Raw genomic sequence first — 14,118 nt, 5'->3', positions numbered from 1 at the left:
TATCTGATGTTATCTCCAAACTGTCCCTGAGACCCCTGTAGGCTGCCCAGAACCCAGACATGTACTGCTGTGGCTTCTTTACAGTCCTCCAAGGGACCCCACGGGGGGCCAGGCATGGGATGCAGACCCCCCCAGGGAGATCCGGCTGTGAGAGCCTCTCCATGGAGTCCTAGGATTCTGGGGAGGAAGTATGGAGCTGGAACTTCCTTCCTCCCCAAATAAAAATTCAGCCACTCCTGTCAAATCATGTTTGAGACATTCATGCTTTGCCTTCTGTTTCCAGGGGTGCCGTGACATAGACATGAGCCAAGCAGCCTTAGCTCACCGAGCCCCGGGGGTCACCAGGTCGCTACTTGGGAGGGTGGGAAGGAGGTTATTACCTAGGCCCCTGTATGAAGGGCTCTGGCTGGCACGGCACAGCGCGTGGCTCCAGGGCCCTATCTCTGCATCCCTGGGCTCTGATTTCCGAACATTCTGGCTCCAGTCCCCCGGCCTTTTGAACCATATGCCCGCTGCCACCTCCAGATTCTCACGGTCTTCTACCGGGAGTTTCCCCTACACAGATGCTGCCCGGGGTTCTTTCCACCAGAGCAGACCCTTCCTTGCCGTGACCTGGGTCTCCAGGCTCCTCCTTCCTGGCTCTGCCGCTGTCCTCCCACCCTCGTGACCCTGTGTTGGAGAATCCCCCAGCCCGCTTCTCCTCCGAAGGTTTCCTGAACTCTGGCCCCAGGGCTGCGCAGCAGCTAATCCAGATTAGTTTCCCCAGGACCTTATTCTTAGCCACTGACCTCGGGGCCGGGGCCGAGTAGCTGACATCATTAGAGCCAGAATAATGCCAACCCCCGCCAGCCACGGGCTCGGGGACCTGCTGGGATCCACACCCGCGCAGCCACGTGCCGGGTGCTCCCTTCCTCATTCCCGTTCCTCCTCCGTGTTAGCTGGTGTGTAGAGCTGGAAAGCCTACCCCCGGGCTGCAGGCTCTTGTTCCCCGATTCCTCCTCTCACCACATCCTGCTCCTAATTCCTCGTTTTCCCTCGGAGAGAGCTGACCATTCCTGCGCGCTCCCACAGCCCTCAGCGTGCTATTCCCGCGCTTAGCCCCCTATAATCCACTCAGTTTAGGCGTCCCTCTGCTCGCTCCGTGGTTAACTCGGAGGGCAAGGGCTGTGTCTCACTCTTTTTCGCATTTTCTGCACCCAATATGCCGGGTATTCGGTAATGAGACAGCAAATGAGCTGACCATCGGATTACTCTCGCTCCTAGGGCTGGAGGAAAGCTTAAAAGAAAGAAAGCAGAGGAGCCTGGGAAATGCCTTCTGCGGCACACCTGTCGGACTCGGGGTCAAGCTCTGTGTGCAGGCCAGGGATCCCCTAACTTGTGCAAATCACAGTTACCTGGAGTGCAGGCTGTCGAAACCGAGATCCCTGGGCCCCGCATCCAGGGATTCTTAATACGGCAGATCTGGGAATCTGTATTTCTTTAAAATATTTTTTTTTTTGAATTTGTTGAAAGAAATGGAGCTCTCATTCACTGTTCCCTCCCCTAAATGCCTCCGAAGGCCAGGGCTGGAACCGGGAGCTGGAATGAAATCTATGCGAATGGCAGGAACCCATTACCTGACCCAGCACGGCTGCCTGCCAGGGCCTGCACTGCCAGGGAGCTGGAGTCAGAGCCTCAGCCAGGAATAGAACCCCGCACTGTCATGTGGGATGCTGGCATCCTAGCCGCTAAGCTAACCGCCCACTCTGCTCTCCACATCTCCATCCATCCCAGGTGAAACTCAAGCTGCCGTTCTGGGGACCACACTTTGAGGGGCCGCTGTTATCCAGAGAAGGGAGCAGGTGGCGTGGGCTGGGGGAGCCACGAGGACTGAACCGACAACATGGCAGGTGCGAATGTGACCGACCCATGGTCCGCGTCCCGTCCGCCCAGGCCCCATGCTGTGCTAAAGTCCGGCGGCGGGCGGACGAAGCTTCCCCTCAAGGGATGAGAGAGGAAGACGAGGACGGAGCGGTCTCCAGCGCTAACGACCCAGAGCGGGCGCCCTGCTACAGAGAATCAGGGGTGAGCAGCAGCAGGAGGACCGGCCCAGAGCAGCTGTGGGAAGGCAGAGTGAATAACAGATGAGAAGAAACGGGGACTCTGGCAAAGTACAAACCTTATGTGACTCAAAGAATAAATGCGTGCATTGGCAGAGAGAAAAGAAAAAAGGAAACACAGACAAGCCCGGGGCCTCTGGGAAGAGAAAGGCAGCCAGGGCAGAGGACCGGAGGAGGATGGCCGAACCACAGCCCCACCCGCCCCAGGCTTGCTCGCCCCGAAGCTCTGGGACCCCTTCCAAGGACGTTAGGACTGGGCTGAAGAGGGGGACTGTTTTTTTTTTTTTTTAATTCTCTCCCTGAGCATCTTGCACTTAGGGCAGAATTATTCAGCCCCATTTTCACGCCCTCGCACCCCCTCCTTCGGGAAGCGGGCGGGGGCTCACATCGGCTTCTCCAAGGGACAAATCTGAGCTCCATCTTAGCTCTCCCTCGGCTAATCCTTTGCTCCTCTGAGCACGCCAGGAGAGACTGGCACGCACCTCAAGCCGACACACATGCTTGGAACTCTGGCTGCCCTCTTCACCTCCAAGGAAAAGCGGTCTGTGGCTCCCCTGCCCACGCCTGACACTCGGGAGAGGGTGGGCGACAGCGTGCGGAGGGCGAGGGCAGGGGCGAGCCTGCATCTCAGACCAGCGCGCCGTGCCCGGGGTTCGCGGGGTGAAGCCGGAGGGGATGGCGAACAGCCCCGCGGTGCCGGGCTCGGCCCGCCCCGGCCCGGAGGCGCCGCCGGGTGGTCCTGTGGGGGCGGACCCCACAGCCTGGCAGCCGTCCCGGCCGCGCGAACGCCTCACAGGCCCGCCTCCCCACCACCTGCGGGGTCTTCCTCTCCCTCTGCCAGCGCTCCTGTCACCACAGCCAACCGTGTCCCCGACTCCCACACACCGCCAGCGAGCATAAAGGAGAGCGTGGAGCGAGCCCCCGAAAAGAGGCGAGGAGAAGCCGCCCACCCCGGAGGGAGCCCCCGGCAGGCAGCCCGGAGCGGGCAGCCGGGCGCTCGCAGACGCCGGCAGAGGCGGCCGGCTGCGTCCCCAGCGCCGGACCCCGCGGCCGGTCCCGTCCGTCCGCCCGCGCAGCCTCGGCGACGCTGGCGCACGCACTGTGCCCAGCCGACCCCAACTCGTTAGCGCGTCCGTCAGCCCCAACTCTTCCAGACTCTTCTCTCGGCTCCAGCGGGGTTCGCGTCTCCCACGCCTCGACCCCCCTGCCCGCGCTCACGCCGGTACCTGGGCGGCTGGCACACGACGCTGCCCATTCGGTCGCCGGGACCCGGCGGGAGCCAGGGCCGGGGGTCGCGTCCTCCCTCTCGGCTGCCCCCCTCCCCGCCCCCGGCCGACCGGGACCCCGACCCGACCCTGCCGCCCGCACGCGGCTGCACAAAGCGCGCCGCCCCGCCGGCCCGGACAAAGCGGGCGGGGGCGCCGGCACCTACCTCGGTGCGGAGCGCCGGGCGGGCGGCGGGGGGCGCGGGGCCGGGGCGCACCGGTCGTCGCCGCGCCCGCAGTCCGGCCGCGAGGGGCGGTTGCGGGCGCCCGGCGGCGGCGGCGGCGGTGGCGGGCGGGCTCTGTCACGGGGCGTGAGCGGCGCGGGGGGCGCGCGGGCCGGCGGCGGCGGGGCGCGTGGCGGCGGCGCGCGGGCGCGAGCGGCGGGACTGCGGCGCCGCGAAGGAGGACAATAGCCTCCCCCTGCCGCAGGCCGCCGGCTCCCGCGGGAGGCCCGGGACCATCTGGACCCTGCGGCCCCGCGGGGCTCGGGGCGGGGCCCGAGGCGCCCCCTCCCCGCCCGGCGCCATGGCAACCGCGGCCCCCTCGGCTCTGCCCGCGGCTCCCCGGCCCGGGTCGTTGACCTTCCCGGAGGCGCCCCCGGCACCCCTCTTCCGGTCATCGCAGACCGGGTCCCCCTCTTCGGCCGCCGGGACCTCCCCCCGCCCCCGCCCGGCCCCACGGCTTACCGGGCTGGCTCTCCGCGGTGTGGACACCCGCACCTTTGTCCCTATTCCGTGGTTCCTCCACAGCCAGTGTCCCCGCGGCATGCCATACTTCCCTGATTGTCACTCACCGCCGAGATGGATTTCCTGAGGTTCGGCCTCGCTGTCCCTTTTCAGATTTTCCTCTTTGGCCACCTCCGGGCCATCCCCTTCACGCGCGCCTCTCCTCCATCCGCTCTCTCTCGCGTCCGCCTTCGGGCAGGTGGGCCGGCTCTCCTTCCACAAGCATCTCCATGGTACATGTGGAGATCGGCCGCCTCACACACAAATCAGGTCTGGGAGCAGTCAGTCATCACAGCGCTCCTCAGCGCCCCTCATTTATCAGCCCGGAGGATTCTGGCCTAGTCACTGCCTTAAGGGGGGTGGGGGTGGGGGTGGACATTTCTGGGCCTGGCACGGCTGGCTTTCTCCTCAGTGGTCTTAAGGTCCGAGGTCATTAACCAAGGTGAATGCTCTCTGCTTAGGAGAAGGCGGAATGATGCCCAGATCACAGCAAACGCACAGAATGCCAGGTGGGTGCTAAAAATGCCTTCTCCCATGTGACTCCCCCCCCCCCCCACGCCAGCTCGGAGAGGCAGGCGCGGCTCTTCCACTAAGCTCAGAGCTGAGCGATTTCCAGCCGGGTGGGCTTCCAGCCGGGAGTGTCTGAAGCTGCCAAGTGAGGGCGACCGGAAGAATGGGCTTTTGGTGAATTCGGGGCGGGCGGGGGGGGGGGGGGGAGCGGTTAAGGTTTTTAGTAGCTTTATGTGCCCCTGCATTTTTGGATTATGGAAAGGTACACATACAAAAAATCAGTGTATGAAATAGAAATATGAAAATAGAAATATATGAAATATACAGAAATATATGAAATAGAAATACTTTCCAGGTACGGTTTCGGCAAAGTGAGAGAAATCACCTGTTTTAAATGCACTTGAAAACGTTGTCAAGGCAAAAGGAAAGATCTTGCGTCATGTACCTGGCCTCGGTTTGCCTACTCTACAAAATGGGCTGGGAGGTTGCACTCAAAGGCTACCTTGACGTCCTCCTCTGGCTCGAATCCCTGTGATCTCATCGCTAACCTGGAGCTCAGCCCTCTGGGGTGCACCCCACCCGTAGCTGTAATTCAGGCGATTATTGATTTATTTTTAACGATCACTTCTTAAAGGCGAACAGCATCAAAGCAAGCAGCCTGAAGGCATAGTCTGTGCCTGCTTCCGGTAGTTGCTGTGAGCGTGGGCTGGTTCAGGGGGCAGGAAGTACCAAGGTGCACGTGATGGCCATCAAGGAGGCTTGGTCAGGGCCGTTAAAACTGCCGCTGGACTGTTCCAGGAAACCCGGGGTCTCAGCGACAGCCTGTTAGGTTATGACCCAATTAGGAGACTTGGTCTTAATGATTAGCATAATAATGCCTTTTGTGGAGTCATTTCCCAATTTAGGTATTCCATAATCCTTCCAAAAAGCCCTGGACACATTTTCATTTACGTTTTATTGATGAGCGAACCGACGTCCAGAAACTCAGAACTGGTCCGCGGTAGGGACTGCCAGTCTGCTGCTTCCTAATGTTCTTTAGCCTCTGCTACAGACCGGGTACAGCAGCATGGGCAGACCTAGCGCCGCTACCTACCAGCTGGGTGACCTTGGGCACCTACCGAACCTGCCTGGGGCTCCACTTCCTTCCCTGTAAATGCCACCGTCATGCGGGGTCACCTGAGTTACCAGTGGGTGAGGACCAGAACATTGCCTGGCCCCTGGTGAGCGCGCATCCATTTCAGCCATTTTTCCTTTGCCGTGTTACTGTTTCACCATCCTGTTTCCTAATTTGGAAAGGAAGCTTGCTTCCCAGAACGCGGAGATCGCCTGTCTCAGCTCTGGAACTGGGTTGCTTTGGAAACTTGCTATTTGGCTCAGTAGTGAATCAGTACAGTCAAAAGTGAATGGGAGGATGTCCACCACGATGCTGAGCTTCTCCGAGAATCCAGATTTGCTGCTTATGTAACCCAGATGCACGCCGAGGGCTTGACTCCTGCCACCGAACCCAGAGATGAAGCTGAGTGGAAGGGCGTCCCTCCTCCCATCTGAAATGGGTCCTTATGGCTTCCTCCCTAGGGCTCATCCCTTGGCACAGCCTCAGGGCCTCACACCTGCTGGGGCGCTCTCTCTCAACCGGCGCCTTCCAGCAGCATTTAAACATGCTCAAGTGTCTGCCACAGGAGACGCCTGACCCCTTCCACGGGACCCTCAGTCTTTATGTTTACAGTCTCCTCCTCCTCCTCCCCCTCCTTCTTCTTCTTTTAAGATTTATATGTTTGAAAGACAGAATTACAGAGAGACGCCAAGGCAAAGAGAGAGTTCTTCCATCTGCTGGTTCACTCCTCAGGTGGCCGCAACAGCCACAGCTAGGCTGAACCGAAGCCAGGAGCCAGGAGCTTCCTCCTGGTCTCCCATGGGGTACAGGGCCCAAGCACCTGGGCCATCCTCCACTGCCTTCCCAGGCCACAGCAGAGAGCTGGCCTGGAAGAGGAGCAACCGGGACAGAATCCAGCGCCCCAACCAGGACTAGAACCTGGGGTGCCGGCGCCACAGGCGGAGGATTAGCCAAGTGAGCCGCGGTGCCGGCCAACCTGTAGTCTTCTCAACTCACCTGTCTTGGCTCCCACTTCCTCACCTCTCTTCAAACATTCTTTCAAAAACGATCTGGCTTATTACACGCTGGGGACCTGGGGACAGAATTGTGAGTGGAGTGGACATGTTCTCTGTCCTCGTAGAGGACCCTCTGGTGGCGATAGCACACATTAATAAAATAAGCCCTAAGATGCACAGTCACAGGGTGGGCACTTGGTGTAGTGTCTAGTATGCCACTTGAGCCACCCGCATGTCATGTATAGTGTCTGGGTTCAAGTCCTGACTCCCTCAAACTTCAGCTTCCTGCTGGGGTGCACCCTTGGTGGCAGGCAGCAGGCGACGGCTCCAGCAGTTGAGCCCCTGCTGCCCATCTGGGAGACGCTGATTGAGTTCCTGGCTCCTGGCTTTGGCCTTGCCCAGCCCTGGTTGCTACAGGCATAATTTGGGGGAATGAACCAGTGGATGAGAGCTCTCTCTCTCTCTCTCTCCCCCGTCCCTTCTACATAAATTACATAAATAAAAATTTAAAAAGATAATAAGGATAATGAATGAATATGATAGGTAATATGAATGAATTATATACATCCTCTCCATGAGACAGTTGGACAGAGTTGTAACTTGGTTAGGGAGGGGATAGAGGAGGAACTTCCTCAAATCATCTGAGATCTGCATGGGGAGGGGAGTAATAACACCTGTTACTGAAGTTTATTGGAGGGGGACAGCATTGTGGCTCATTGGGTTGGGCCACTGTTTGCAGCACCAGCGTCCCATGAGGGCACTGATTCAAGTCCTGGCTGCTCCACTTCCAGTCCGGCTCCCTGCTAATGCCCCTAGGAAGGCAGTGGAAGATGGCCCAAAGGCTTGGATCCCTGATACCCACAGAGGAGACCCAGACAGAGTTCTGGACTCCTGGCTTTGACCTGGCCCAGCCCTGACCATTATGGCCATTTGGGGAATGAACCAGCAGATGGAAGAAGAACTCTCTTTCCCCCCTGTCCCTCTCTCCCTCTCTGTAACTGCCTTTCAAAAAAATAAGTCTTTTAAAAGATTAATAAAATGAAATAAAATTTATTGGGATCTAGATTTCTAGCATTTTATACATATAATTTAATTCTTATGACAACTTAAAAGAGCTAAGCCCATTTCACAGATGAGGAAATGGAGACATTGAGAAATTAAGTACCTTACCCGAGATCATCAAAGTAGGCAAGAACAGAGTCCAGGAACATGAGCCCAGGTTCTTAGCCAAGGGACAGAGTGTACGGACACCAGGCCTGCTGTTATGGGATGCCCGACGCAGGTTAGAAATGAGAGAACTCAGAAGGCAAGAGGGAACACACTGGGAATTACAGCTGGAAGGTAGGCATGGCCTCAGAGTTTCCTACCTCAATTACCTTTTTATCTTCATTTTCAGAGCCCTGGGAAAGCTATTGAAGGGTCGAAGCCAGAAAGTGAAGTGATCAGCTTTGTATTTTATAAGGACCACTCTGGCTGCTGTGCGGGGAACGGGTTGTCAGGGTGCACAGGTTGCCATGAGAAACCAGTTAGACTACCACCGTGGCTCGGGAGAGAGAAAAGATGGCAGCTTGAGCCAGGATGTTAGCAGTGGAGCTGAAGTACATTGGCAGAGAGGATTGACAAGCTGGGGTTAGGGGTTAGACACAGGGGAGGAGAAAGGATTTGTCAGCGATGGACTGTGCAACTGGAAGAATAGAGGACCATTTGCTGAGATGTGGAACGCTGTGGGAAGACCGAGTTTAGATGGGGGGATTGCTGGCTTTGGAGCCAGGGTTGGAGACACCTTATCAACCACGTGGAACCACTGAGTAGTCAATTAGACGTGGTCGTGGAGTTCAAAGGGGAGCTCTGGGCTTACGACAGCCCTTGGAAGATGTCGTTATATAGAGACGGTAACTGGAAGGGATAGATGAGTATCGATGCCCTTGATTTGATCCAACACAGGTTGCTTTGTGCGAGGTTGTCAATAACGCTGCTGCTAAGTCCAGTGGTGATTGCTAACCGCCACCTCACTGCGCTTGGCCGCCGTGTCCTGCTTCTTGAGATTTTCTGCTTTTGGTTTCCACGGGCCTCGCTTTCTCGGCTTTCCTCAACCCCTCTGGTCCCTCCTTCTCTGTTTCTCTTGTGGGTTCCTTTTCTTCTTGTCATTTAATGTTGTTATTGTTGTTGGTGGTGGCATTTTGTCTAGGCTGTTTCTTTTTTTTTAAAGGTTTATTTATTTATTTATTTGAAAGTCAGAGTTGCAAAGAGAGAGAGAGAGAGAGAGAGAGAAAGATCCTCTGTCCACTGGTTCACTCCCCAGTGGCTGCAACGGCTGAGCTGCGCCGATCTGAAGCCAGGAGCTTCTTCCTGGTTTTCTATGTGGGTGCAAGGGCCCAAGCACTTGGGCCATCTTCTACTGCTTTCCCAGGCCACAGCAGAGAGATGGATTGGAAGTGGAATAGCCAGGACTCGAACCGGCAGCCACATGGGATGCGGACACTGCAGGCAGTGGCTTTACCGGCTACGTGTCCAGGCCATTTCTGTGTACGCTTCCTGGGCCTTCTTGCTCTGCAGCTCAGGTGGCCTCTTTAATTCACTGATCTGGGCCGGCGCCGCGGCTCACTAGACTAATCCTCCGCCTTGCAGCGCCGCCACACCGGGTTCTAGTCCCGGTCCGGGCGCCGGATTCTGTCCCGGTTGCCCCTCTTCCAGGCCAGCTCTCTGCTGTGGCCCGGGAGTGCAGTGGAGGATGGCCCAAGTGCTTGGGCCCTGCACCCCATGGGAGATCAGGAGAAGCACCTGGTTCCTGCCATCGGATCAGCACGGTGCGCCGGCCGCAGCGCACCGGCCGCGGCAGCCATTGGAGGGTGAACCAATGGCAAAGGAAGACCTTTCTCTCTGTCTCTCTCTCTCTCACTGTCCACTCTGCCTGTCAAAAAAATAAAATAAAATAAAAAATTCACTGATCTGACAGATCATTCCTCTGCTGAAAACCCTTCGGCCGCTTCCCCTTCTCTTGGGATAAAGTCCAAAATGTTTGACCAAGTGAAGTCTGCTTCTCCTGGCTTAGCACTGTCCACTTGGCACTCGGCCCTCTACGCATGAGGAACCACATAGAATTCTCTTGGTGTTTGTGAAACTTTTTTTTTGAGAGGCAGAGAGACAGGTGTAGGGAAGAGAAAAGCATCCTCATTCACTGGTTTATTCTTCAGATGCCCACAATGGTCAGAACTGGGCTGGGCAAGGCTGAAGCCACAATCTAGGATCTCAATCCAGGTCTCCCACATGGAAACCCAGTCACTTGAGAGCCATCACTGCTGCCTCCCAGGGTCACCATTAGCAGGATCCACAGCTGGGACTCAAACCCAAGTGACTAGGGGCCGGCACTGTGGTGCAGCGGGTTAAAGCCCTGGCTTGAAGCGCCAGCATCCCATATGGGCGCTGGTTCAAGGCCCGGCTGCTCCACTTCCGATGCAGCTCTCTGCTGTGGCCTGGGGAAGCAGTGGAGGAAGGCCCAAGTCCTCGGGCCCCTGCACCCGCATGGGAGACCTGGAGGAAGCTCGTGGCTCCTGGCTTCGGATTGGCGCAGCTCTGGCTGTTGGGGCCATCTGGGGAGTGAACCAGCAGATGGAAGACCTCTCTCTCTCTCTGTCTCCCTCTCCTCTCTCTGTGTAACTCTGACTTTCACATAAGTAAATAAATCTTAAAAAAAAAAAAAAAAAAAACCAAGTTACTCTGATTCGGCATGCAGGTGTCTGAACCATAGGCTAAAATGCCCACCTCAAATTCGTAGGATTTTCGACATGCTATTCTTTCTGGCTGGACTCACGCTTTCTCTTCTGTTCACCCAATGTTTACCCTTCGGTCTCAGTGTAGATATCACTCCCTCTGGAAAGCCTCCCCTGGGGCTCCGAATCTGGGACAGGGGCCTTCTGAGCGCTCCACACTGGGCTGTCACTGCCCACTAGCTCTGTTCCCTCGTTGAGTCCCATGAGGGAAGAGAGAACACATTCAGTTCATAGCTGAATCCTTAGCATAACAGACACATAGATACCTGTGCAATAAACTAAAGAATAACGGGAAAAAAACCCACAGGAGAGACAATGACTCCCTATCGTAAACAGATGGAACAAAGTGCTTTCATAGGAAAGGGGTAGTCCCACTCCTTTTACTCCTAACCTATCTCCCACCACTTAGGCAGCCCCAAGTGCTTTGTAGCTACAATGTCCTCTGCTTAGGGATAATACAGAGAGATCAGAGTTGGCTTTTGAACTCCTAACTAAGTAGGCCTTTTAACATCTATGGTAGAGGAGGCCGGCACTGTGGCGCAGCGGGTAAAGCCACCACCTGCAGTGCCAGCATCCCATGTGGGCGCTGGTTTGAGTTTAGCTGCTCAGCTTCCCATCCAGTCCTCTACTATGGAAAAGCCGTGGAGGATGGCCCAAGTCTTTGGACCATTTTATCGACGTGGGAGACCCGGAGGAAGCTCCTGGCTTTGGATCAGCCCAGGTCTGGCTATTGAAGCTGTTTGGGGAGTGAACCAGCAGATAGAGGATCTCTGTCTCTGCCTCTCTGTAACTCTGACTTTCAAATAAATAAATTTTTTTAAAAAGTAACATTTTGAGGCTTTTTCCTTTTTTTAAAGATTTATTTATTTTATTTGAAAGTCACAGTTACACAGAGAAAGGAGAAGCCGAGAGAGAGAGAGACAGAGAGAGAGAGAGAGAGAGAGGTCTTCCATCTGCTGGTTCACTCCCCAGATGGCCCCAACAGCCAGAGCTGCGCCAATCCGAAGCCAGGAGCCAGGAGCTTCCTCCGGGTCTCCCACATGGGTGCAGGGGCCCAACGACGTGGGCCATCTTCCACTGCTTTCCCAGGCCACAGCAGAGACCTGGATTGGAAGTGGAGCAGCCAGGTCTCGAAATGGCGCCCATATGGGATGCTGGCCCCGCAGGTGGCGGCTTTACCTGCTACGCCACAGCGCCAGCACCAATAAATAAATCTTTTTTTTTAAACCCTCTACGTTAGCGGCTGTGTTTCTTGAGGGTCCCAGTGCTTTATAAGAGCCACGTGCTTGGGAGGGCTTTGTCCTTGCTTCAGAAGGCCCTCTTTCAAAAGACAGAAGCAGTAAACCTAAAGCTCAGAGTTGATGCGGTCATCTGTCGAGTGGGGAAGAGCAGGCGAGTTTTCCCTACATACAGAAAACGGAGTCCGTTTTGGGCTTGAAGCAGAACTGCAAAGCATCGGGAAAGGTGACTAAGAGCGTTGAGAAACAACCATGGGGGTCTGTTCGGTGTCCCTGCCGCTGACCGACAGCAGACGGACAAGGCTGCACTTCATTCCTGGGGCTCAGCCTTGCCGAGCTCCCGTGCCGCAAGGTGGACATGGCGCTGCTACTGCCCCACTCCCAGATCTTCTCACCCCCCAGGCCCCAGTCCCCCTGGCTCCTTGACAGTCGGAGGAAATCTGAAAAGTTCCTAGGTGCCTGTCCCCTGGGAGGAGTGTGAGAGCAGGCTGACGACTGAAAGGCAGGGTGCCTGCAGGGACTGCTGTGGCGTGGGGCTGAGAACCCCACGGTAGAGGCTGAGGGTGGATAACCCGGGCCCGGGACCCCACGAAGGTCCAGCGGGACCAGGAAGCGAGGAGGTGCGGATCGCTGAGCCCCACACGCCATCCCTGAGCTTTCTCTATGCCAAGGTCAGCGGTTTCCCCTGCCCAGGAACTCTGCAGCAGGTGCAGCAGCCACAGAGCCCAGGGGCCAGGATCACACTTTGTCAGGCGAGGGAGACAGAGGACGAGACTTGGCCTTGACGTCCCTCCCCTCATGTCAGAATGATACATAACCCCCAGACTAGACCATCACAAGAAGTGGGCTGGGAGGAGAATCCCAAGGCACTGAGTTGCAGACTTACCGTGAGGGCCAGGCCTTGCAGCTGTGGGGGTTAAGCCACCCCTTAGGAGGCCTGTATCCCACACTGCAGTGCCAGTCCAGTCCTGGCCAATCAGCTTCCATCTGGCTTCCGGCTGATGCTTGTGGGAAGGCAGTGGACGGTGGCCCAAATTCCTGCCAATTGCATGGGAGACCTGGATGGAGTTTCAGGCTCCAGGCTCCTGGCTCCTGGCTTTGGCCTGGCCCAGATCCAGCTATAGTAGGCGTTTGGGGAGTGAGCCAGCAGATGGAAGATCTCTCCTCTGTCTCTCCCCTGCCCCTCTGTCACTCTTGCCTTTCAAATACATATGCACATATATAAATAAATAAATCTTTTAAATAGAAAATTAGAGTAACTGAATGATCTTTGAATTGGTGAAGATTATTGTTTTTAAAGATTTATTTTATGTATTTGAAAGACAGAGTTACAGAGAGGTAGAGACAGAGAGAGAGGTCTTCCACCGCTGGTTCACTCCTCAGATGGCCGCAATGGCCTGAGCTGCGCCGATCCGAAGCCAGGAGCTTCCTCTGGGTCTCCCATGTGGGTGCAGGGACCCAAGGACTTGGGCCATCCTCTACTGCTTTCCCAGGCCACAGCAGAGAGCTGGATTGGAAGAGGAGCAGCCGGGACTAGAACCGGCACTTCAGGCCAGGGCTTTAACCTGCTGCGCCACAGCACCGGCCCCAGGTGAAGTTTATTCTTCTGCCATTGGCAGACGTGCTAAGGCAGGGGGAAGCTGAGAAACCAAGATGAGAAATGAAGAAAACTGCACATGGCTTGAAGTTACAAACAAGCCTGCCGCACAGGTCAAGCTCAGAAAGGTGGGCTTGCGAGCAGAGCTCCGCGTCTTAAGAGGACGGGTCCGATTTCCTGTGAAGACTGTAGACAGGACTTCAGCTTAGTACGTGATTAGCAAAAGTTGCTCCTGTGCTGGGAAGCGAAAGTCTGCAGATGAGCCAGGATACTGGGACTGCAAGTCAAGCAGGGCATTCTGCGGGGTGGGGGTGGGGGGGTGGCGGTGGGACGTGGAGGGCAGAAGCGCGTCCTGCCTTGAGCTCCCACGTGCAGTGTAGACCTGGGAGCCCTAAGGGATGTGTTCTGAGCCGAGCGATGCTATGAGTGCGTGCTGCTGTTGGCTAAACTGGAGAAACAGGAACGGATTTGAGGACATAGAGATGTTACATCCATTTATCTTCGTCCAGTTTGGATTCAAACCACGCTTATTTATGGACCATCCCTCCTGAGCTATTTTTAGCTTCAAACCTAAATGCCATTAAAAACTGGGCCCATTTGACTAAGTCTGACCCACTTAGGAGCAGGCTGAGATCAACCATGATTCTTGATATTTTGATTCGACCAGTCAATAATGAATCACTTTTTCCCTCTTAGAAGCTCGTGCCACTAACACATGGGAATACACAGACCCTTTGAAAAAGCGGCTGACCATACCCACCTTCCTGAAATAAGTTGTGGGAGCAGTTGCTCAATACTGATAGCT

The 14,118-nt window shown here is 56.1% G+C and overlaps 1 protein-coding gene and 1 pseudogene across 5 annotated transcripts in view; one reads left to right on the top strand and one right to left on the bottom strand.

The window, feature by feature from the left end:
• Positions 1-4,643, bottom strand: part of SPTBN2 (spectrin beta, non-erythrocytic 2) — a 36,614-nt gene extending 31,971 nt beyond the window's left edge. The window contains exon 1 of one of the 5 annotated variants that reach the window (XM_051826461.3): positions 4,051-4,643. In XM_051826461.3, the coding sequence (XP_051682421.1) occupies positions 4,051-4,131 (81 nt within the window). In that variant the 5' untranslated portion in view covers positions 4,132-4,643. Of the gene's footprint in view, positions 1-3,325; positions 3,344-3,531; positions 3,687-4,050 lie in introns of those variants that run through there. The other 4 variants (XM_051826470.3, XM_089317533.1, XM_051826469.3 and 1 more) reach the window with 4 other exon arrangements.
• LOC149128251 (uncharacterized) lies at positions 1,202-4,039 on the top strand (annotated as a pseudogene).
• Positions 4,644-14,118: the final 9,475 nt, after the last annotated feature.

The sequence above is a fragment of the Oryctolagus cuniculus genome, chromosome 1, assembly GCF_051225735.1.
Source record: "Oryctolagus cuniculus isolate XC-2025 breed Fujian yellow rabbit chromosome 1, ASM5122573v1, whole genome shotgun sequence".
NCBI classification, from domain to species: Eukaryota; Metazoa; Chordata; class Mammalia; order Lagomorpha; family Leporidae; genus Oryctolagus; species Oryctolagus cuniculus.
The sequence above is the reverse complement of the archived record's forward strand: the minus strand, read 5'-3'. Positions and strand labels throughout refer to the sequence as shown.